The sequence below is a fragment of the Cupressus sempervirens genome, chromosome 4 (assembly GCF_028749045.1).
Source record: "Cupressus sempervirens isolate cs-2001-9-10 chromosome 4, ASM2874904v1, whole genome shotgun sequence".
NCBI lineage: Eukaryota > Viridiplantae > Streptophyta > Pinopsida > Cupressales > Cupressaceae > Cupressus > Cupressus sempervirens.
The window spans coordinates 715,118,509-715,144,865 of NC_143121.1; the positions used below are offsets into that span (position 1 = coordinate 715,118,509).

The 26,357-nt window shown below is 36.7% G+C and overlaps 1 protein-coding gene across 3 annotated transcripts in view; it reads left to right on the forward strand.

Annotated features, from left to right (window-relative positions):
- The window catches only part of LOC149563271 (uncharacterized), a 166,885-nt gene that overhangs the window by 60,277 nt on the left and 80,251 nt on the right, over positions 1-26,357 (forward strand). For all 3 annotated transcript variants that reach the window (XR_016364047.1, XM_089826621.1, XM_089826620.1), the window contains exons 7-9: positions 24,437-24,568; positions 24,763-24,888; positions 25,351-25,541. Coding sequence is in view for 2 of the 3 variants with exons in the window: in XM_089826621.1 (XP_089682747.1) it covers positions 24,437-24,568; positions 24,763-24,888; positions 25,351-25,541 (449 nt within the window). In the remaining variant the exon portion in view is untranslated. The remainder of the gene's footprint in view (positions 1-24,436; positions 24,569-24,762; positions 24,889-25,350; positions 25,542-26,357) is intronic.

Here is a 26,357-nt window from a genome sequence, read left to right on the forward strand (position 1 = left end):
CCTAGGATCCACCTGACTGTGTAGCCAAGAAAAAGGGTGACGAGTTGAAAGAGAGGATCTCTGTAACAATACAAATCAGTATCAGTTATGTCAATTACCAATAAACATTTAGTATGAATTAATAAATAGCTCATGCACTTTCCTGTTATCGTGATCTCTTGCTGCCAAGTTGTATGGCGTGTTATATATCATGATGCCTAGTGGATGGAATAATGTCCCCTGTCAATTCCGAGTAGGGAGGGCCTTTCTCGTTAGAGATCATGTGGGGATATATTGTGGTTCGAGGTTGGGTGGTAAAGCCCCTGACAATGTTTCACCTCTCTCAAGATATCGGATATGCGTCAGACAGAGATAAGCCATGCATTCAATTGTTTATCGGAAACAGGTATTATCACTTTTATTTATGAGGAGGTAAGATTAAATTGAAGTATTTCATTGTTATCATCATTTTACTTTCATATATATGAATATTGAATATAATTATTTATCTAATCTTGAGAAATTGTCATAGATAAGTAATCGGAAGGAAAAGAAATCCGAAGCCCTAATTGATTGGGTAACAGCTGGAACCTTAAATGATACAGTGGTATTGAAAGCCCTAGTTGAATTTGTTGTCGCGGAAGCCCTGATTTGAATCCGTAGTCCTGGAAGCCCTAAAATGAATCCACGGTGTTGGAAGCCCTAAGTGAGATAGCAGTATTAGAAGCCCTAAATGAACCGAAGGTAAACAATGCCCTAATTTATACAATGGTATGTGATGCCCTAATTTAGAATAATAGCAGTATTTAATTTGATTTTAAGATAGCGGTTTTTAAATGATAGTTGTCTTATGAAATTGTTATAGTGTATTTGTGGTCTAACCCGAGTGGTTGTAGAAGCATCCCTAGTTTGATTCGAACTCAGTTTTCCAAGATATGTGGTTTTCAATTTCTGTAGTAATTTCATTTGATGGAAATTCAAGTTTTTAGTTAAGAAATTTTGTATACTTTTTTTTAAATGGTAAATCTTATCCACATGAACATGAATGATGTAACTGTCTTCCTATGAAATCAAAGTTATAATTGTATTCTATGCTTATGTTGAATGATAAATTAGACTTGGAAAATCGGATGTTAGAAATGATTTTTCTAGCTTCTTGGATACTCATTGCATTAAACGCCAGTTAACCATACCCCACACACTACAACAAAACAATGTAGTAGAACGCTAGAATAGAAGAATCACTGAGATGGTCTGATCCATGCTTGAACGCAAACATGTTCCAAAGAAGTTTTGGGAAGAAGTAGTCAATACTGCAGTTTATCTTTTGAACTAGTCACCCACATTGGAAGTCAAAGGTAAAACTCCAGAAGGGGCCTGGTTAGGTCGCAAGCCCCGAATCATTCACTCGAAGGTTTTTGGTTCCCTTGCTTTTGTTTGAATCCCTGATGCGTGGCACACCATGTTGAATGCCAAGAGTCAGAAACTCATGCTTGCTGGATACAATAGTCTTCACAAAGCCTACTTCTTGATTAACATTGAGACATTTCGTTTCCTGTACAATCGTGATGTAGTCTTTGATGAGTAAAGAAGACCATTCATGCTTGTTTCTCTTGTTCCTGATTGAGCATATCAACCTATGAAGGCTCATGATTTGGGAGTTAGGCTTCCACTAGGTCCGCCTAATGGGAGGGCTCCAATAGCTCATGTGGCTCCAATTATAATAGTGATCCTTGTACAAACACCTCCAACTTCTCTTGTAGGATCACCTCAATTTGTAGATGCTTCACCTACGTTGGATCTAGATTCTTCTAATGAAGAAGCTGATCACCAAGCATCTCCTGATACTACTGTTGGTTGTTCTCCTCTTCGGCTTAAGTGGTGGGCTAGGACACTTGCTGATCTTCGTGATGGTGAGCTCATCGATGGGAGAACTGCTCAAAAAAGGAGCAAATCTACATAGTTTGTTAACTTTTCTCTCATGGCCAATATTCACAATGTGTTTGAACCTCAAACATATTTCGAGGCTAAGGGGATTCCAGAGTAGGATTAGGCCATGACATCTGAACACCAGAGCCTGCTTAGTATAATACTTGGCTCCTTTCTGATCTTTCACCAAGGAAGAAACCCATTGGCTGCAAATGGGTTTACAAAATCAAATACAAATCTAATGGTACTTTGGATAAGTACAAAGCTCGTTTAGTTGCAAAGGGCTTTTCTCAGCGTCATGGGGTTGATTATGAGGAGACCTTTGCTACTACTGCAAAGATGAGCACAATCAGATTAGTCATAGCCTTGGCAACACAGTTTGGCTGGAAGGTCCATCAGATGGGTGTCAAGAGTGCTTTCTTGAATGGTGATCTCCATGAAGAGGTCTACATGATGCAACCTTCTGGTTTCAAGGTTGTTGGTAAAGACCATTAGGTTTTCAGATTGGTAAAAGCTCTCTAAGGCTTGAAGTAGGCCCCTCGGGCATGGTACATAAATACTGATAAGTACCACAATGATCAAGGCTTCAAGAGGAGTTCTTCAGACTCAAATTTGTACATCAAGACTACTGAAAGTTACATCACCCTTCTGGTTATTTATGTGGATGATTTGAACATCACTAACATCTTGACATCTTTGATTCAGGGAATCAAACAGAATTTATGTCAATATTTTGATATGACTGATCTTGGGCTCGTGCATTATTGTCTAGGTGTTGAGGTTTGGCAATAGTTTTATGGTATATTCATCTCTCAATCCAAATATGTTAGGGCTCTATTAGACAAATTCTGTATGCAAGATTGCAAGCCTGCATCTACACCCATGGAAAAAAGTCTCAAGTTATCAACTAAGTCTGATTCTCCTCCCGTTGATGATAATACTTATAGGCAACTAGTAGACAGCCTCATTTACCTCTCTACTACTAGGCCTAACATTAGCTTCGCAGTCAGCTACATCTCATGCTTTATGATAGCTCCTAAGGCTGATCATTGGATGACAAAAAATCGTGTGCTTTATTATGTCAAGGGCACTTCAGAGTATGATCTTCTTTACTCTCAAAGTTCTACTACTAGACTCAATGGGTTCACAGATTCAGATTGGGCATGTTTTGTTGACAATAAAAAGTCAACTCTTGGATATGTGTTCAATTTGGGATCAAGTGTCATCACATGGACCAGTATGAAGCAACAAGTAGTTTCTCTCTTGTCTATAGAGGCCAAATATAGAGAGATTGTAAAGGTTGGATGTGAAGTTGTTTGGCTTTGTTGGATGCTTGGGGATATACAGATGTCACCAGTATGACTGACTACTCCGTTTGTTGATAACAAAGGCGTTATCAAGTTAACCCAAAATCCAGTCTTCCATGAATGAACCAAGCATGTGGATGTTCATTGTCACTACATACGACAATTGGTTGAAGATGGGACAATAGATTTGCATTATGTTCCTACCATAGAGCAGAGTGCAAACATTTTCACCAAGCCTCTTGGTCCTGATAAGTTTGTCAAATTTAGAGGATAGCTTGATGTTGTAGATAGATTAACCATTAAGGGAGGGTATTATGATAATAGATAAACATCTGTTATTAGTTAATGGTAATCTATTTGTAATTTATTGTAAATATTAGAATATTTTTGATATTTAGTTAGTTGTAGTTATTTGTTAGCTTTTTTAGCTTTCTTTTAGCTATAATAGAATATTTCTGTTCTTTATGATCGTTTCCTAAGGAAACAATGCTTTATTCTTTTGTATATATAGACCTCTCAATCTTTGTTAATAACAAGCAAGTTTTTTACCAATTACTTCATAATAATCCATGGCTTCATAAAGACATCCCATTGGGGATTGTTGCCCATCACATATGCCCAAGACTCTAACCAAGGGCATAGACATTTACATTTGAAATTTGAAAAATACAAATTAGTTACTAACATAGTAAGTTACAAATTAATAATGAAACTTGAATCAACTAAAAAAATAATGTTTTGGTTCATGAAGTTACCTCCACAATCTCAGTAGCCTTTTCAAAAGACCTATCATCAAAGTCTATTCATGCCATAGCCTCTACTTCGGCCTTCTTTGAGTACGGTGAAGCAACCCAATCAACACACACAAACATTTGTTTTAGAGGCAATATTGTGTTGATAATACTTTGCAACGTCAAGCACACCATTGCAAACCTTGTTATAGCAGGGCTTACCAAATCTTTGTTTGTAGTGATCCTTCTCATCAACCTAAGAACCCACGGGTGATTATAGATATATTTGGTGACCCGCCTTGCATCTTCCACAATTGGATTCACCCATTCAATTTTTCCCATGTCCTCCAAATGAAGGTCAAGGACATGTGCTGCACAAGGTGACCAAAAAAGTGTGGGATGATTCTCTTGGATGATGATTCTACCTAAAAGATTAGTAAAAAATCAATAATTAGTTACAAACTTTCCATACTTACATCAAATATAAATTTAATAATACCATAGCATTACATTCATGATTCATATTGAACATAAATTTTTTAATTTACCTGCTGCAACATACGCTGCAACATTATCTATGATGATTTGCACCACATTCTCTACTCCCACCTCCATGACAACATTCTCCAACATTAAAGCCAATGTGTGTGTATTTTCCACTTTATTGGAGGCATCAACAGATTTCCAAAACACCACATCATCTTTGCAAGCAATCAAGAAATTAATAATGGTTCTACTTATTCCATCTGTCCACCTATTAGATAAAATGGTGCAGCTATATTTCTTCAACTCTTTTTTTGGTCTTGTATCAGTACTCTTGCCCTATCAACCACATTGCCAAGCAAACTACAAAATTTAGGTGTAATAAATTGTTGGTAAAAAATAGAAAATACCAATTAAGATTTAAAATATAACAGTGAACTCAAGTGGATTTTAATTATTTATAGTTACTAAATAGTAAAATACTAACCCTCCACTCAAATCTTTGCGAGAAGGGGGCTTGTACCCTTTGCCTGATATTGAAATTGCGTCCAACAAATTCAACCAATAGGGACTATCAGCCACATACATTGAAATGTTGAAAAGCCAAAAATCAACTGTTGCAATATTAGTTTGCTCATGCACCTCCTTGTTCCATCCAGTGCCCTCTAGTGATGGTTGTGATCTAGCTATGTTCCTGGACACAAAATAACTCCCAATCCTTGATGCAGATGGTGATGAAGAACTAGGTAATGTAGGAGTGAAACTGGAAAAAGAGACACTTTGTTTGCTGATCTATGGGCCACGAAGAGATCCCACTATGTTCTCAAGTGCTTCTTCTTCTTGAATATCAATAGGAGCTCCTTGAGATTCAGCTATGGCTGCTCTGATAGCTAATTTCCCCCTCACCTTATTCAAATTTTTCTCTTCAATAGCTGCACGTAGGGCATTGATAATTTTTTTTCCTTCATCAGTTACCTTGCAAAAAGGAGTTGAATCATGTTTCATGCTTGCAAGGTGGTACTTGAAGTGGTTTATGCCTCTAGAAATAAGTTTTTCACATGGAATGCATATGACCTTCACAACATCATTTGGAGCTTCATAGACGTACCGCCATGCTTGATCTCTTGCATTTCTAGGCCGAGTGCCTATATATCCAGATGGACATGAAGTTTGTGGCCACTCTTTTTGTGAACTTGTCATGCTTTTTAAATGCTTAACCGATGCCCTACACATACAAATTTATAGAAAAATGTATAAACAAAGTTAGCAGTTAGAAGTTAGATCTATGACTAGGAACTAAACAAACTAAACGAACAACTAGGGTTTTTTTGAAAAAAAATTATATACTCTTCAATTTTTTTTGTCAAACATAGAGCTGAATGGCTTTCAAATGATTCAAACATAGAGTTGAAATGCTTTCAAATGATTTGAATTCATTTACAAGAAACAAGAAAACATTTTTTAAAACTATAAAAATAATCCGAGCAAACCTACCTAGGAAAGAGATTTGTCTTCTAAAATCAGTTGAATTCCTCTACAAATCCACTCAAATCTGCTTTCAATAGCTTGCAATCACCTAAGAATTCCTTGGAACCCTTCTCTCCACTCCTCAATCCTCTAAAACTTACAAATGAAACTTGTGAAGAAAAATTTATTTTTTTGGCCTATATTGCTGGCTTGCGCTCATGGATGAGTTTTTCATTAAAAATCGCTGAAAGAACTGCAAGTACTCGGTGATTATTTGGTGGCGGCCGTGTTGTTGAATCTGGGAAAAAACTTTCCTGTCTACAAAACTCAGGGAGTTTCCAAATATTACATATTAAACTGCGACTATGCCAACTATGATTCTCACCATCACTTCCTCACTGATTTTCCTCTGTTCTTTGCCATTGATGGATTTTTAAAAAATTCATATTCACTGATCTACTAAGATGTAAATAGAAATGTAAAATCATGAACATGAAATATCTTTGAAATATGTTTGTCCTTTTCGATGAAAAACAAGGTTTGGACTTGAGGTTCATTACAATATGGTAAATTTCATATGGGTACAACATATCTCTTGGATATCATTTATTAGTGAAGTGCATCTCTACGAGAAATTTGAGGACCAAAACTAAAGCTGTAAATTGCAAAAGAACATGCACTAGAAAATGCTACTCCCATTGTTATGTATGCACTAAAGAACCAAAACTTAGAATTGGCTTGGAATCGATAGGATCAACTCAACTCGTGAATTAGCTATGACTTGGCAATGTGAAATAACCCTTGAAATTTAGAGATTTTAACGATTTAAAATTTATTTCATTCAACCTTTATTGAATATAACATAAACACACTATAACATCATCAATAGAAGCTAACATACATAAAAAAGGAACATAAATGATAAATCCATCACATAAATAAAATGTAAATTGTAGCTGAAGTAAATAGAAATCATAGGATCATAACGAGTCATGACATAGATATATAGAATTATAAATGTTGTCAAATCATAATTGTATGTAAGATGAAGATCCATAAAACCAATGACATCAAATCATAAATGCATATAAGATGAAGATCCATGAAATGTATGTTGATATATAAACAAAATGAAAAAACAAGTCTATCTGCTAAAGCACTAGCTGAACCCTCATCATCATCCTCATCATCTTCCTCAAGCTTGGTTGCAGTCTCAGCCTCAATATTTGAGTATCTTGTTTGCCTATTACAAAGGCATCTAAGGTAGGTCCTAGAGGATTGAGCAACCATAGCCTCCAAATGAGAGATAGACACATGAACAACATCAATAGAGCCTGTGTGTGTGCGTCTGCCAATGCTTGAACGTGCCTATCCTCTGCCAGAGCCACAACCACAACCTCAACCTCTCTATCTTCCTAGTGAACCCACTCATTGTCTGCCTTAGTGAAGATTGCATCAGTAGCCTTAGTGAGCCATTTTGACTCTGGAATAATGTCCTCCATAATGATCAGAGAGGAGTGAGTGGCCAAAATCAGTTTGGTCCTAAGATGGAGGTTATAATGAACATAGACAAGATCATTCAACCTCTGTAGAGACAACCTATTTTGCCTCTTCGAGTGAATATGCTCGAACATAGACCAATTGCGCTCACATCCTCTTAAGTATTAGTAGGTTGACTCAAAATATGGATGACAATTTTCTGAAGATTTGGGGTTGAGGGTCCAAACATTTGCCACCATCTATTTGAAATAAGGGAAAAGAAAAACAACTAGTCTCAACTACAACTTTATGGCTAAATTACAAAATCAAAAACTAAAATGCATGTGTCATAAACTTACCAATTAACTTTAAGAATATATTATTTTTACCTAGCTATAATGATGTTTGAGTGTCTGTGGCTATCTTGCTAGAGAAAATTGCCCCTTCTTGATTATTGAATTTGTCTAGCTCAATGGTTGGAGTTAAGACATTGCCATCACTACTCATCCTTTGCATCATCTTATATAGGCTGGTTAGAATCTCCTCATCCGCCTTTGTAATCCCCTTTGGAATATATTCTTTAACCTTTTCAATTTTCCAATTTTGATTTTTTAAATATATTCTGCACTTGAAAATTAATGTAGTCTACGTTCACTTCAAAGATATAAAAATAGGTTTCATACACAATTGAAATATATTAATATTATGAAATTTCACCAAAATAATAAATTAATATACCTTTTATTTAATCCCTTCTACTGTGTCTTTTATTAATCTCTTGCTTTTGTTTCTTCTTTGTCACTGTTTGGTTCTTCTGCTTTGGCCGGCTCTTCTGTTTGTATGCTCAGTTCTATAAACTGTGTTGGTTTTTTGTGGACATTAATAATATTATCTTATCTTATCTACACTCTTATTATTTTATATGTTTTGACATTTCTTTACCCTATGTCCTTTAACTTTAATATCTTTTATTTCCTTAGTATAATAATAATACTATATTAAGTGGAGGGGAGAATGACTCACTAATGTTACTTTAGATTTTATGGGAGGTTCTCTTTAAGTAGTGATTTATATTATTGACAATTTCCACCACTTTTTATGCCACTCCTAAAATCTCGGGTATGTAACATGTGTTTATTCAATGGATTCCTTTTTGGTTTGTTAACCTTTTTAATCTCTCTCCTTTGTCATTTGTAATCAGACCACTTATACAATATTGCAGCCCTTTACTTTTTCAATGTTGGCGGGTATTATTCTTCTCTCTTCCATTTGTTGGTAATGTACTTTTAAAATATTTTTATATTCTCCCTTCCTCTCGATCAATAGGTCCACGTAGACTGTATTGTTCAAGTTAAGGGTAGGTATTTTAAAGACCATTTTTTGGTGTTTTATTTCTCTTCTCCCCGTTCATTCTTATAGCATGTATCATGTCAATTGGATCATAGATTGCGTCGCTTAGTTAGGAATACTTAGGTAATATTTAGGAGTGGTTATGTTTAAGTTTATAGTTTGGAGTTAGCATAGTTTTATGAGTATATAATGATATGTTATAATAATATTTTTGATAATTTAGTTATTCATGTAATATACCTTCTTTTGTAATATTTATTTTATTAGCAATTAGTTAGTGAGTATTTTATTAAATTATTTAGTAATAATTTATTACTACTAATAAATAGTAATTTTATATCAAACATCTTATTACAATTCATGAGATGATTTTATCAATGTTTATTTCAAAAATTGAATATTTAAAATTTCTATTATTAGAGGGATATTATAGTTCTACCCTCCCAAAATTGCTTGTCCTCAAGCAATTACAATTTTCATTTGATATGTTAGATCGTAATGGACCCTTAGATCTCGTTATTACAACTTGTTGAATTTCCAAGATTGAGTTTGACAATATAACCAAGTGTTACATGATAAATTGATAAGTGCACTAGATGAGTTAATTGACATTGTACGATTGATTCATGCTTGATGATGAATGATATAGGATGATTGCTCTTTATAGTATCGATATATTTTCCTTGATGTTTCATTTAATGAAATATATAGGTTAGCAAATTGAGCTCAAGTCCTTTTTTTTTATACATTACCTCTTTAAGAGGATGAGGATTTCAATGTTGCGGGGCGCTAAATACCTATCTACAAGTAGGCTCCCTCAAGGCATTAGGACTGCATGTTCATACCCAACTTGGACTCTTTCCTCAAGGACTTTGGAATCATATTCTTACCCATCTTGGACTCTTTCCTCAAGGCATTTGAAACCATGTCCTCACCCATTTTGGAATCTTTCCTCAAAGTATTGGAACCTATGTCCTTACCCATTTTGGGATCTACCTATCTCAAGTGGATTTACTCTACCTCTCCCATGTTGACAACAAATCATTTGTATTCATGAACCTATATTCATGATTTACCCAATAATTTTATTGTTCAAACTTCTTTATCACTTTTGTTCAATAGTTTGAAATGTTTATAATTGTATTAACCCTACAGGATGGCAAGATCATGCTCTGATACCACTGTATTATCCCCTTTGGAATATATTCTTTAACCTTTTCAATCCCAATTTAGGGATTTTAAATATGTTTTACACTTGAATATTAATGAAGTCTACGTTCACTTCAAAGATATAAGAATAGGTTTCATACACAATTCAAATATATTAATATTATGAAATTTTCCCAAAATAATAAATTAATATACCTTTTATTTAATCCCTTCTACACTTATTATTTTATATGTTTTGACATTTCTTTACCCTATGCCCTTTAACTTTAATATCTTTTATTTCCCTAATATAATAATAATACTATATTAAGTGGAGGGGAGAATGACTCACTAATGTTACTTTAGATTTTATGGGAGGTTCTCTTTAAGTAGTGATTTATATTATTGACAATTTCCACCACTTTTTATGCCACTCCTAAAATCTCGGGTATATAACTTGTGTTTATTCGATGGATTCCTTTTTGGTTTGTTAGCCTTTTTAATCTCTCTCCTTTATCATTTGTAATCACACCTTCTATACAATATTGCAGCCCTTTATTTTTTCAATGTTGGCAGGTATTATTCTTCTCTCTTCCATTCGATGGTAATGTACTTTTAAAATATTTTTATATTCTCCCTTCCTCTTGATCAATAGGTCCACATAGACTGTATTGTTCAAGTTAAGGGTAGGTATTTTAATGACCATTTTTTTGGTGTTTTATTTCTCTTCTCCCCGTTCATTCTTATAGCATGTATCATGTTGATTGGATCATAGATCACGTCGCTTAGTTAGGAATGCTTAGGTAATATCTAGGAGTGATTACGTTTAATTTTATAGTTTGGAGTTAGTATAGTTTTGGGAGTATATTATGATATGTTATAATAATGTTTTTGATAATTTAGTTATTCATGTAATATACCTTCTTTTGTAATATTTATTTTATTGGCAATTAGTTAGTGAGTATTTTATTAAATTATATAGTAATAATTTATTAGTACTAATAAATAGTAATTTTATATCAAATATCTCATTACAATTCATGAAATGATTTTATCAACATTTATTTCAAAAATTGAATATCTAAAATTTCTATTGTTAGAGGGATATTACAGCCTTGAAGTCAGGGCAAAAATGAAATGCTGGATTCAGGTAATAAGCTGCTGCATGGATGAGCCTGTCACTCTACTACTAACACCATAATGTGCCATAGTCATCTTACTGGCCACCTCTCGTAAGTTAGACTATCTAAGCCTTTGTCTATCTGGAGAAGGCCTACCTCTAGAATGCTCATGCTTTCGTGTCAGATATCTATCAAAATTCAATTTCATCTTAACGGCCTGTAGAAGAGCATTCCAATCAGCAAAATCTACAACCACATCATCCACAAAGGGTGCAGCCATAGTCTCAGCACTAACTACATCCACCTCAGGTCTCAAGAATGTAGGTCTCTATGGCCTATCACTAGCATCAGTATAATCAGATTTGTCAACCTTGTCATTAATCCTAATCTAGTGCTCTGCTTTATATCTATCACTAGCTCCGGACCTGTCATCAGCTCAAGATCTATGGGAACTAACAAAATCATCTCAAGATCCCCTCTCCCTACTCCATCCTCAAGGGAGTGCAATCCGCCGCAAAGTGTCAGAAAGCTGGTGCAACACATCTGCAACATGGTGTTTTCCAGTTGCGAAGTCCTTAAATGTCTCTCTGGCCCCTCTGTCAATCTCAAAACCTTTGCTAGCGTCCCTATAACTTGTACCAGCTAATCCACTTGAATCACCAACACCTCTATTGCTAACAGTATTAAACTAAATATTTGGATCTCCATTCCTAAGTAGAGAAGTATGATTTCTACGGGTATACTTTCTGCCAGAGTAAACCTCCTATCAATAATTTATTGAATACCAAGTCTCAGAATAATGCACTAAACAACTTGTCATAGAGCCCAATTCTTGCAGGATGGCAGAAAATCACTTTGATACCATTGTAAAGAGCCTGAACTGTCTTTATTGCAGTGTCGATGAAAACAAATGCCTTTTTTTGGTTTTTGTGTTTTTCTTGCTCTTTTTTAATATGAAAATAAATACTGATAAAGAACATAATTCTGAGTAACAAATGAATTTCTACAACAACTACTACAATGTGCAAATTTTACTAAATCATAGACTTTTTTGCATTAAGTAATGACAAGTTACAAATTATAGTTTGGAACCTATATTTGAATTCACCGTCCAAATGTGCAGGTTGAATGTAGTTTCTTGCAAACTGATCACAACATGCCAGCCTAAGTGTTTGTCACAAGCCTGGCAATTCTAGCTACCACCTTCGTTGATTCTTCATGGCCACAGTGGCGCCAATTTAGTATGAAAGAAATGCCCAGCCTTAAGAGTTCAATAGCTGGTTCAAACAACAATCTAGGCCTTAGACATGCTTGATGATAAATGTGTCCAACAATAAGGAAATGGACCACAAACTCCAGAAATGCACACACCTGATATTGCAGAGATTTCCCCTCAAGCAATTGTATGCCAAGAACATGTGGTTTGAGCGTTCGCGAAACAATCATAACTCCATGCTGATTAAATGTAATTGAACGCCTAGAATCAAAGAGGAATGGTGTCCAATGCAGGTAAACATTCCACCACAATCGGTCTTTCAAGCAACAGTAGGAACAAAATGAAAGACACTCCCAACAATTCTTGGATGTGCTGATCCAATTCCACTATACTTCAACAATGGAATGGAGAAAATCAGCTTTCAAACCCTCAACAAATTATCAAAAGCGAATAACATTAATTGGATGATTAATTCTCATAATTGGAGCCATATTTATAATCCCAATTGTGCAACTTAGCTTCAACTACACACCTTTCAATTTAGAGGCTTCAACATCACAATACCATTTTATAACATATAATAAGATAAAGTGCATTAATAATAATGAAGCTTCATTAAACAATCAATAAATATGAACTCCACCAATAAATAGCTCAATCTTGTGCAAATTATGACTAACCAACTACGCCACCACTGCACTGCCACAAATAGAAGCTATCCAAGATTAGACTTCCTATAAATAACAAGTCTACAACTGAGATCCTCAAATCTCATTGTCTTACGAGGGTCGCAATGATGAGCTGACCAATCTTGACTACATGAACCTGCTAAATTGGGGACTTTACACATGTAATGAGTGTATTGACATTATATTGATGCATATGGGGTTATAGAGTAGCTGAATTGTGGTGCAATTTCCCTTGGTCAATCATCCAAGTCTAGTGAAGCTTGTAGATTAATGGGCTGCTTATAGTTTATGTTATATGTGTAACTTGTGTGTTAAGGGCCTATTGGTAAAATAATGTTTTTGAAATGTGAAAGGCTATCATTAAGTTGTCTAAAGACACACACATACATTGTGCAAGTACTATTTAATCACATCCACAAAAACAACAATCATTAAATAATTACTATAAATTTTATTAGAGAGTGCAATTGAATTTCATATGCACATTTTCATGGAGATTTTGCATCCTTGTTGTAGAATATTTGTTATGGAACAAAATCTAACAATTAAATATTGTTAATTATTAGTGTAACTGATGGGCATAGTATATTTATACACATGAATGGTATTATCATAGTTTGCAAACTTTGCGAATGCTGTCCGAGTTGCGGAGTACTCTATTTTTTCTGCTGGCCAAGTTTTCACAAGTTTAACTCGTGTTTTTATAGACAAAAAATCATGGGGAAAAATGTCGACACAAGTAAAACACTGGTTAAAATATGTTTTTCACATGTTTTCTCTATAAAACATGCGTTTTCTTTTTCAAGATGTCATTTTTTTTTACATTTTGTAGTTGAATTTTACAAAAAAAAAAAGTATTTGTATGAGATTTTAATTTTCAGTACTTTCTAAGTTATTGAGATTTTGTTGAGTTGAAAATTTGGGCATGCCAAGTACTCTCTAAGTCCGAGTATGTGAATTATGAGCAATGTCATATGAGAAACCCCTTACAAATAGATATTCTTATGATATGTTAATCATGCAACAACTGCCTGTCCTGCTGATGATCGGACAATTTGTGTCAAGCATATGTGACAATGTTGTAAAATCCCTTAGCTGGCTAGAACTGAATATTGTTAATGAAAACAATATGGGTATTCTGTGTTTATTTTTTTCTCTGATTTTTTGTTGTATTTTCAGGAATATATAAATGATAACAAAACAGAAGTAAAGCATAGAAAATTATTACTCAAACTTTTCCTTACTCAAGAGTAGAATACAATGCATAATGAGTTCATAACCAACTGGAATGAATTATGAACCTGATTTTATTTACTTAACTTGTTCGGCTCTCAATTTGGATTGTCAACATGCCAAGAAAATGACAATGTGCAGGCCGTAGCTGATGCACAACACCAACACTAATATGGTCCACGGCTAGCAGAATTTGTGCCCAGTCAGCACGCAGCAACCCCACAATCTTCCAACGCAGGCAAAGATAGTTTGGTCTGACCCGTACAACTCCTATTGCAAGTCACCGCCAGTTGGGTATAGCATCCAAGGTAATTGTCGATCGCAGATCACTTCAGAAGGACGTGAGACCATGCAAAGAGTTGGGATTGCGTTTTACTTCTGCCCAGCCCAATTTGGTAGACCAGCTACCTTCAACACAACTTGGCATCTGGCTGATAACAATCTCAGACACAACCAATAATAAAAATAGAAGACTCCAATACCTCCAATCAGTTATTAAATCAATTGCCAGATTGCACACATTACAATCAATTCCCTTTAGAGAACAATCTCCGTAGCCACCATGATCACAGTAGGAGAATTATCTAACAAATACCAGATCCACTTTACTTCAGCAGTGGAATGAAAACACATCTCAGCTATAGTGATGAACAGTAGAGAAGTTATGCAATCTTAGCTATATCTTAGCAGCTAAATTGCAAGTGCAATTCTCAGAATTTCCAACCCTTGTATAACAGCAAGGGCATACAATTAAGAACCTAGGAAAAAGCCACAAAGGCACAAAAAAAAAAATATAATCAAGTGTGCCTTTCCCAATGAAATGAGCTCTTATTTATAAGCTTTCGTTGGACAAAGTTTCCTTAAAACTCCACTTTTAGAAATTGTGGAAGTTTCTCAAAAGAACTCAACACTAGAAACTTTCCAACTCACTTTTTAAGAAATATTTGTTAAAGTCATTATTAAAATAATATAAATATTATTAATAATGCAACTCAATGATTAATGAAATAATTAGGAGCTCATGCAATTTATTACTTTATTAACTGCAGGTGACGACCAATTGTTGAAGCCACCCACTACACTATCAAAAATAGACTTACTAAAAATAGTAAGTCCACAACTAAGACCCCCAAAACACCCAGCCAGCTCAAGAGGGTCACTATGATGAGCTAACTCCATCAACTGCGTAGACCTGCCAAAATCGAGGACATTACAAATGTGACCTTGGGTAGCTCATTGAGCATATTGGTCGCTAATACTAGCTTCCATGTAGTTATATGTAGTGATATTTAAATTCATAGGATTAGTCTACTTAAAAATTCCTTTGCTAGATGAGAGGAAATGCCACTTCTACCACCAACCCCAAAATCCATGTCCATCTCTGTGTTTCGACCATTTTATTTTCTCTTTTTGTTAACATTCAGAATGCCCTAACTAAGTCCAAGGCTTATTGAAGAAAAGCCTGGTCCTTTGGGAGGGGACATGGCCTCCTCACAAACCGTCCCATCTTAATTTAAACTTTCATTTACAATTGACCATCTCCCACAATACAAGGTGGATTTGTAGGGAATATTTTTCTAATTCATTCAACAGTATTGGCCCTAGGAAGGTTATTGAGCCTTTTTTTGCAAATTTAAGGGGTCTTTTCCATGAACCCAACCTTTTCATGACTCAAAACCTAAAATGTCTTTGGATCAAGGAAACTAGAAATCATTTAAATCTATAGATATTCCAAAGAGGCCCTTGGATATGTAAAAGATAGGTTTTTCTAAACCATTTGGCTTCGTATTTCAATCCCACTGAGGATTTTTTGATCACAATTTCATTACGGGTCCTGTTCTTGTGGCTTCTAGTGAATATGCAAGAACTCACCCTCAGAAAATGTGGAGCAGCTGTTTACCGTACAGGGTAAACGGATTAATGCATACAGACAATAGATAAGAACAACAGAACTTCTTATATTCGCATATGCCAACAGATTACCTAACTTGTGATAAGATGCTTTACAATGACCTAAGAGGGTGTATAAATACTTTCTGCCGAACCTTCCAGAAGAGGTCCGTCAGCTACAAAACAATCCTAATCTACCCGTCGGCTACCAAATACACAATCTCCGACGGCATAATCGAGTTGGCTACCAAATACAAAATTTGCCGATGACATCATCCCCCCCAAAAAGAAAAGTCGTCTCTTGACAACTATTACAAAATATTTGAGACAAATTAACAACCAAAATATATTAATTGACTAACTGGTCTTCAACACTGTCACCTTAGCCAATCTGACATCTGACCCTGATAGCCACTTGTGCCGCTTTCTCTGCTTCTAATTCCTAGGTACACTGAGCCAAGTGTTGCTCTACTGCCCTTAATTGGATGATTAGCTCCTCTCGAGCTCTCTATGCATCCACCAAGATAGCCTTATGCCAAACACCTACTCCACTCTGGTACACAGACACTCCACGCCTGCAGTAGCTCTAGGTCTCATCAACTGCCTCTGGTGCACAAACACTCCATGCCTACAACAGCTCCAAGTCTCATCAATTGGTCACACTTCCCACGATTGATTAATCGTAACGACTGGGGGTCTAGGGGCAATGCCCCCAACGGTGTCGAGGGGCAGTGCCCCCGCGGGGTCCTAGGGCAACTGCTTATATCTATGCTACCTTTGTCATCATGCATTACTTATCCAAACTGTTTCAATTTGCTGTCATTTTTTTTTTAAATTTTAAATGTTAGAAAATCTCATGTCACCCTTCTTGGTCTCTCTCTGCTGAAAGTGCCGCAATCACTTGTTGCTTTAAAGTGTAACCCTGTGGGAGTAAGACAAGCCACGGCTAAAAGACATAATGCCCATGAGAAGGTAACACCAAGACACAACTGCCATCTACAAAAAGGAAGTGCTGCTCTAGAGTCTTACGAACACGAGCTACTGCCGAGCCTGGTCTGTCGCTGCGATCTTCCCGTGCCAAAGGCCCAAATGCCAAAATGCTTTAGCTTATCGCGGAAGGAGAAGACATCCGCGGAGACTTAGGTAGCCCGTGGGGAGCAAAGTTTAACTGTTGCAAGACACGCCAGCCATGGGGAAAGGAGGGAACATCACTGGAAGAGACTAGTCTGCAGAAGAATAGAACCCACGGCCCATTGCTTAGTCCGTGGAAAGAGAAACACCGTCGAGAATAAAATATGCCGCCCGTGGGTAAGAAAAGACCTCCACGGAGAGAAAGAAGGATGTCCGCGGGGAAGCAAGAATCACCCACGGGACAGGGAAATGAGAGCACCCGCAGACAAAACAAAAGGCCCGTGGAAGAATACAATGGTCCGCGGAAAAGCAAAAAGGCCGCGGAAGAACGAGACCCGCGGGACCAGCCACAGAAAGCTTCCTGTAGAATAGGTGTCCGTGAGACAACCTGCCCGCGGAGCAATAGTCTGCGGGTATTCCTGCGGCCACACCTCCGCTTCTTTTTTTTTTTTGTTCTTTTCTTTTTCTTTTTTTTTTTCTCTTTTTTTTTGAAACACAACAGCTTAATTTTCCCTCCAGACCTTGCCAATCTGCGATGACGAGGAAGACGTGCCGACTTGACATTTCTGCGATGACAACGAATTCTTCTGTACATGGTACATTTTCAGCTTCGACCTGTTGACTGCCTGAGGCACTTCCTGTCTGTCCAAGGTCCACAATTTTATTACTCTATTGTCACCTACCTCGTGGATCTGGTATGGCCCGAACCACCTAACCTTAAACTTTCCTGGTTTGATTTCATTCCGACTGTCGTACTTCAGTACCAACTGCCCCGACTGAAACTTGTTGAGTTTGAGATGCTTATCATGCCACGCCTTACGTCTGGTTTGTGTCACCTCCGTGGCCCATTGTTCCTGCAGTTGTTGCTCATCCAGATTATTTCCTTGCAGTCGGCACCTTTCAACTAATTTTATGGTGCGGTGTATTCTTTTCTTTCTGTGCGGTTTGTTCACTGTGTTCTGGACAGTGAGATCTTTCTTTTTTCTGGGTTTGGACCGTATGTTCTTCCCCTTAGCTTCAGCCATAACCACCTTTCCTTCTTCCACTTCTCTGTATTCCTTCGGACATTTATTTTCCTCTATTTTCTCACCTTCATCGATGCTTAACATATTACAACTTGAAAAGAGTTCATAGTCTTCTATCTGCCAGTGGTAAAGACCGTTGACAGAATCCAAATCATCATCTGTTGATCCTCCTTCCAACCGCAGGACTCCCTCCTGATTTGGTTCCATACGTTGCCTCCCTTCATCTTCTGCTTCAGAATCCGAGGACAAAGCCACCATCTGGGTGTGCAAATCAATGATGAATTTTCTCCCTTTGTTTTCAAGTGATAAAGTGTTTTTCTTCCAGTCATGTTTAACCCTAGCTTGAATATGCCATCCGCGGCCCAAAATGGCATTGTATCCTTTTCTCTTCAGCGGGATCACAACAAAGTCAAGCAGGAATGGTTGTGTGCCAATCGACACCGGTTGTGCCATCAGAATGCCACGAGGTTTAATGCCTTGTTGGTTCACTGTCAACAACTAGAATGTAGGTGGCCACAACGTCGGTTGTCCTAGCTTCCTCTAGGTCTCCTCGGGTAAGACATTTACGCCACTCCATTGACTATTGTGTCTGTGAGAACATGTCCGAGGATCCCCATCTTGACGACTATCGGATGTCGTCCGGATGTGAGGGCTAGCAACATTGGATCTTCTCCACCTGTAGCAATTTCCTTCCCTCTTCCTAGTTCTCTTGGTACCTTAGGAACTAGCACAATATTTGTGAGAGTGGATCGGAGCTGAGGCATCGTAAGAAGCAAATCATTTATCTTAACCGGTACCTCCATTTGTAAAATCTATTGTACGATGTTTTGTTCCGCGGCATTCCTCGCCGAAGTGCCGATGGTGTCCTTCAACTGGGATGTTTCTGCTTGTGATGCCTTTTCAATCTCCGCTCGCGCTTCCCCAAATTTCCTCTTTTCTTCCGCCGAGTCCGGGTACTCTTTTGCTTGCCTCCATGTAATTGCCAAAACCTCTTCTTCATCCGTCTTGATAGTGATCAAGTTTACTCCAGATTTTGGCATCGTCATGGTTGCCGAGTCTGCACCATCTACATAATAGTTTCGGTGTATTTTTCGTTGTACAATCCTGCGCAAAATGACCCCACAAATTACATGCTCAGCATTGAACAATCGGCCGTCCGTTTGCATCATACTGGATTCGACTTCGATTGCCATTGTTATTGTTGTTTTGCCCTCTACTATTATTCCTGTATCCTCCGGACATGGCACCTGCATTATTGGTGTTTCCGCTACTGCTCGATAAGGAAGCCTCCTATGTAAGAAGCGCCTGCGGAGATCCTCTCGTTTTCATGTTAAAGGGGCATTCCTTTGTCGAATGGTCCATGATTTGACAAATGTCATAGAATTGGTTCTTTGGACAGGATCCTTTAGTATGATTGTCGGTCTTACACTCGTGCACCACAACTTGCTGCCCTTTGTTTTCTTCTGCATATTTTAAAACTCCATCATGCAAATCATGTCTTTCTGTAGGGCACGAACCTTCTTGCTACTGCCTTCATCGTCGCTGCTATCTTCTCCGAAAGGCTCATTGTCATCAGAACAGATGAGCTAGTCTTCTTCTTCTTCTTTGTCTTTTGCTCGCTTTCCAAGTTTAGTGCTCTGTTATAAGCTTCTGTGTATGATGGCGGTGGCACAATTTTCATTTTCTTCTACAACTTTGGGCGTAGACCTTCCACAAACCATCTTTTTTGAAGTCCATCCGCCGGCCTATTTTCCATTTTGTTTATCAAGTCTTTTAATTTCCTGGCATAGACACAGATAGTTTCATTCTTCCCCTACTTAGTATTGAAGATCTCGCCAACAATTTCATTATCATTACGCAACAGTTGAAATTCTGCGAGGAACTCCTTTTTAATGTTATTCCAACTGTCTAGCTTCTGTGGATATGTACTAGTAAACCGGTCAATTGCCACTCCCCGTAGGGTGGCCGGAAATTGCCTCATCCAGTCGTCTTCATCAGTTATGCCATTTTCCCTCTAGATCATTACACATGTTTTGTAGTGTCGAATGGGATCGGCCGTACCATCGCCATCGAACTTTTCCAGTTTTTCTTTTGGTCCCACCATCACAATTGGTTTTTGTAAATAGGCGCTGTTCACTCCCACACCGTTGCTTTGTACTCCTACACTGGTGGTATGCACTCCCGCACCGGTGGACTAGTCTCCCACACTGATGGGCTGTTCTCCCACATGGTCAGTCCGCACTCCCACATCGGCAGACTGTTCTCCCACACTGGCGGTCTACACTCCCACACCAGCTGACTGTTCTCCCACGGTCTCAACAGCTGTGAATGTTGGTTTAGAAGGATCTTCTGAAGTTGTCCCCTGCGGAAGTTTATCCCAGATGAAGAGTTCACTCCACGCTTGTGCTCCCTCGGCACTCCGAGCTGTGCGAGTCGATGCTCTTCTATCTGAATTCTCTTCCCTCGGCGAACACAAATTTAAAAACTCCTCCCGTGCTTCTTCCACCAATTCCACCCGCTGCCGAGTTTCTTCCAACAATTCTTCCGTGCTTCGATTTCCGTCGGCAATCTTCTGGAATCTCCTTCAGTGTTCAACTTGCTCTACCAGAATTAAATTTTCTTGAGCAGTACGTATTCCATCTTTTCCCTTGACCTTATTCCGATCCTTGTTAAGCTGATTTGGCATTAATCTTCATTCCTCCCACCTTCCAGGTTCATAGGGCAATGGAGCAAAATGTTTACCGTACGGGGTAAACGGATTAATGCATACAGAGAATAGATAAGAATAGCAGAACTCCTTATATTCGCATATGCCAAAGATATTACATTATGCTTCATCAGATGATTTAGAATGATCCTAGACGGGGCATAAATACTTTCCGCCGAGCCTTCCCGAATGGGTCCGTCGGCTACATAACAATACTAATCTACTTCCTGCAGAACCTTCCCGAAGGAGTCTGTCGGCTATACAATCTTTACTGATGACATGAACCCGTCGGCTACACAACAATTACTAACGACACCATCCCGTCGGCTACACAGTTTCCACCGATGACAACAACAATGGGTGAATACATTATCAAATTCTGAATTTGTCAAGTATCATAGCATTTTTTGACTATTCAAGGATTTATTTTATCATCAGTCTGAAAATACTCCAATTGAACTGTATAATCTTAGACATGGATTGGATCAAATTGGCAAAGCTGGTAGATTATGAGAATATCCCTTTTTGGTAGAGGCTTTTTCATGAACATGCCATCTGATAGGGGTTTTCTTGCATAGCAATCACAAGAAAACATGATCTATCTTAAGAGATCTGAGACCACCTCTGATACACTCGAGGAACAATCGACCGGCCTTCCCAAAGAGGAACTACTATCCAATCACAAAGGTAAATCCTTGTGTATTAAGGATGTTTTTAAGGTGGCATATGTACACAAAAGAAGTATCAATAGACACACAAGGAACCACTGAAAATCACACACTCTTTTCGTGCTTGGGCCTCATAGGTAGGAAACAAACTAGAAGACATTGCAATTGAATAGCCAAAGGAGTCCTTTGTCTAAAAGACTAAGTTACCGGTACTCCGCTATTTTCCTTCAGATTCTGGTACAGTACATATCAGAATCGGAATCGTTCAAAAAACCTTGTGGAATTGAGTTGGGTTCCGTTTTTAAAAAACCTTAAACATATGTGCCTTTTGCAACCTGAATCTGGTCATTTTTTAAATTTTGACATGGCAATTTGACTTCGAATCTGGGTGTTGACCTTAGTAACAGGATTCGCCGAACATTATGTATGAAATTCGAAGTTCGGCGAATTCTAATAAAGTTCTAAAAATTGTTCAAATTCGTATGGAATAAAGCTTGTCTATTTTTCTCTTCGGAAATCACAAAAAATCCATTGCACATTGCTTTGATAAAGTATCCATGGCAGGAAATGGAGACGGAAGGAAGATTCAGGAGCTAGAAACAGTGATGGAAAAATATAGGGTATTATTTAAGAAGAGTTTTCACCAAAAGATACTTCAGCACATTTCAGGCAGTAGAGAGAAACCTGGTCAAAATGAAATCCTCATAAAAAAATTACATTGCCCGCTCAAAAACATTTTCTTTAATGCGCGAAAAGTTTTACTTCGAAGCACCACAAAAACCTGTTTACAAATTACCAACGACGGAACTGCAAGTCCGTTCAAAATTAGAATCTCTTTTTTATAAACTTTATCAAATTATTTATACATTAATTTATAAAAATAAAAATAAAAATTTAAATGTATTTATGTTTATTATTATGTATTCAAATTTAATAATATAGTTTTAGTTTTGATATTATAATTTATTAAGTGAAAATATTTATTTTTATACTAATTGTGGATTAAGATATTTTTATTTTATTTTAATAAATGAAATTAACTTTTTAGTTTTGTAACTTTTGTTTCTACTTTTCAAGTTGTACAAATGCATATGTATTTATATATTTATGATTTTTATATGTTATTTGTATAGACGTATCCAAACGTACCCAAACCCCCTTTCCAAAAAGTTGCCGTACCCACGTATCCATATCCGTGCCCGTGCCCGTACCCGTACCGGTAACTTAGCTAAAAGACAAACTCTATAATTCAATCTGTCAACATTTCTGTACCGAATGTAATCAAACGCTTTTCTCATTGGCAACCATTGCTCCAAAGTTTAAGAACAATAATCTGGTCTAGAACTTCCACAGGAAAAGGAAGTCTCAGCTCAAATTTAAATCTTTGATTTCCCAACCCAGGCACTCAGGATACAAATAGAAGCCTACCAGAATTTCTGCAATAATTTACCTAGAAAGAGCACAGGGAAACTCAGAGGTGACGCACTACATATAAGTGGTCATGGATTTGAAATTAAGACTTCTGCAGATTATTAGGCTTGGTGTGTTGCTGGTAGCCACCTAGAATTGTAAATACCAATGTTTTGTTGAAAACCAATGCACTCTACATACAGGTGCTGCATTGAAATCTGACAGATTTAGATGCTTATAGATTCTTTGATTCTAATAGATGTATCTGTGGATCTCCTCAAACTTAGAAGGTGAGATACATTTGTAACATATGTGGATACCACTGATGTTCAGATTTGGCTGTGTAAAATTCTTGGAATCTCTTAATAGTTTAATACAACATTTTATATGTTCGGAATTTTCTTTTTCAATAGAATTCCTTAGAGGAGGTTGAAATCTTGTTTATGCTTTCCAGCATAAGATATATTACATTTCTCTGTTTTCTGTAACATGGTTTTCGTTGATGTATAATCAAAATTTATATATTGTAAATACTTGTTTCAAAATATTAGTAGAAAGTCCACGTTTACTTTCTCTCTCATCTTCGAATACTTTCTAGTGAGTTTATTACGAGTTTGTGGACATCTTTGTCAAGGTGGTCAACTCTTGAGATTATTTGATGATAGATATCATAAACTGATCTTATCCATTTTACATATTATTTTAGATTCACAGTGGTTTGACAAGCTGTTCCATTGTTCTCAGAAGTTACTAATACATGAAAGAGCTTCTGGTGGTAATTATTTTATCACTAGGCCCTAGTAGAGATGGGTGCTGAGAAACTAAGAATGAGTGACATACTAACATTTATGCATTAGTTTATCCTCATTTATACTTAACCAAATCTCAAGTGTTCTTCTTAGGAGATTCCCTACAAAGCAGATGCACTATCCTTCTAACTACCAAACAGGATCTTGGTTGACATCCATTGAGCATACAGATCTGAGATTATAGCTCATGACTAGCATGATTGAGAAGTATATGACCGAGTGTTATTACATGAGGCCGATAAGTCATATCATGGGCTGATATCTATCTTGCAAAAATGGATAACTGTTGGAAGATAATACCTGTTTGTGTATATGGCATGATTCTTTGCTACAACAGAGTATTTTTATGTTAATCTTTAGTAAATTTGGAGTGAATTAGCACTTGTGGTCTGACATGCTATCTAATGATAGGTTATTGCCATGTTCTCTCTTACAAAAAGAAGAAAAAAATGATTTCTAGAATGAAGATGCCAGTGCCTCTTTTAATGTGATATATATGCCCACTTAAATGTAATAATATCTGATTATTTTCAACACTTTTTAGTTTGTGGTATGTTTTCATATATTCTACTGTTGCTGTTAGTTATCCTTTGAACTGAAAGTCTTTGTGATTAACTTCTAGCATGAAAAGACTGTAAAACACTTTTTTTTGGGGTGATGTAGGCTCTCAAAGAAGAGATTCATAGAGGAGTTTTGTTGGAAGCAGAAAATGCTGCACTTAAGGAATCTTGCTCAATGCTACCTCATTTACAAGAATACCAGAATGAAATATTTGATTCAGAAGAAAAAATTCTGGCAGGTTTATTGAACTTTGCTCTGTATAGTCACTAGGTTCTTACAATCAACTCAGGTTCCACAGAGTTACTTCGAAGGAGAATATCCTTGTCTTCTTTAAAAGATGTCAATTTATAATATAAGTGACTTGCTCTTGTCTCTTCGTGGTTTTTCTCCATTCTATTTTCTTGACTTTATTTTCATGCACGATGCAGAGTAAGAGTTCTATGGTGGGAATTCATGTTTCTGGAAAAACATATAGAGAGAATATGGAAGAAGAAAAAGATGTTCAAGATTCTGACGATGAAATTTCCTGTGTATCAACTAACCTCACCAATGAGGTAAGAGCCATGCATTTATTTTATTTTTAAGTTTGAAATTATTTGGTAAGGCTAGAACCCCTAGTGTGGTTAATGTCATGTCTGTTTTCAGCTTCTTTAACTTCTACCTCCATTGGATGATGTTTTACATATTAAACTGCCCATTTGTTTGAACTTTTGAAACCATGCGAGGCAAAAATTATATTGTGAAGATTAAAGTGTTTGACATATTTATTGTTCAGACCATTAATTCAGGGTTCATTTTCATGATTTTTTTCTTAACATGCAGTGATAAATTGACATAGAAAGATTTCTGTTCATTATTATTGTCTGAAACAAATTTTCAATACAATATATGCTATTACATCATGTATTTTTGAATTGCCGTTCTGCTCTTTATGCATGAACTTCTTTTGAATGCAAATGGAATTAAATTTTGATTTGTTTTCTTTGACTCTAACAATACTATCACATTGACTGAAGGAGTATTTTGAAGCCTTAGAAGTCCTGAATCAGCATGACTACATGGTTAAGGGGATAGCCTCACAAGAGTTAGAGGAATTGGGTGAAGAGGTAGATCTCTCACAAGAGCCACCAGAAATGCCTGATTTGCAAGATGATGTTGATGTCTTATCCGAGCCGGAAGGGGAGGAATATGTTTTCCCTCGGACCAGGTTGAGACATACTCAAAAGCTTGTTGTTATCTGCTACATCCTTTAGTTCTAGTTTCTCTCTTCTGCAATGTTTTTAAATTCTCCAATTAATAATGATTAATCTTGTAGAAGACTTAGTAATGATTTAATGATTTTGCCCATGAATAATAATAGTGAAGGAAAATATTATTACTTTTTTGTAAGTAATTCATCTATCTCTGGTAAGTAGTTTATAAAACCCTAAAATTTCAGAAGAAGCATCCATTCTTTTATTTATTTACATTTTTTTGGTTACTCTTGAAGCCTTTGTTAATGCAGGTTGGAAAGTGAACTTCTCAATTTTTCCTCAACATAATTATCTTGAGTTATATCATTAAGTTCCCGTTTCCTTGAACTATAAGATTGCTCAATTTTTTTTCCCAAATTAGCTCATTTCTTGTCTCTATCTCTTCTTATTTGTTTATATAGAATCTATTTGTTGGGAACTCTCCGATATTGTTAGAATATCATAAGTTTAATTTACTAAGCCCGTTAGTATACTTAAAGAAGTAAGTGGATAGGATAAAATTCATATATTTAATCGTATTAGTTAGCATTTATTGGTGCTTAGACTGTCCTAGGAAATGGTGGCACATAGATTAGAAGTAGAGAGAGAAGTGTGATTTGAGCATGAAAATAGTTGTGTGCTGCTAGAAAATAGGAATCAAAACAAGCTTGCAAACTTGTGTTGTTTGTTACAATGTTTTGAATGTAGTTATTGACTGTTGTTCATTTGGATTTGGTAGCAATGCAAGGTAAGAATCTGTTGTACCTATATGAAACTTCCATGTTGTTTCA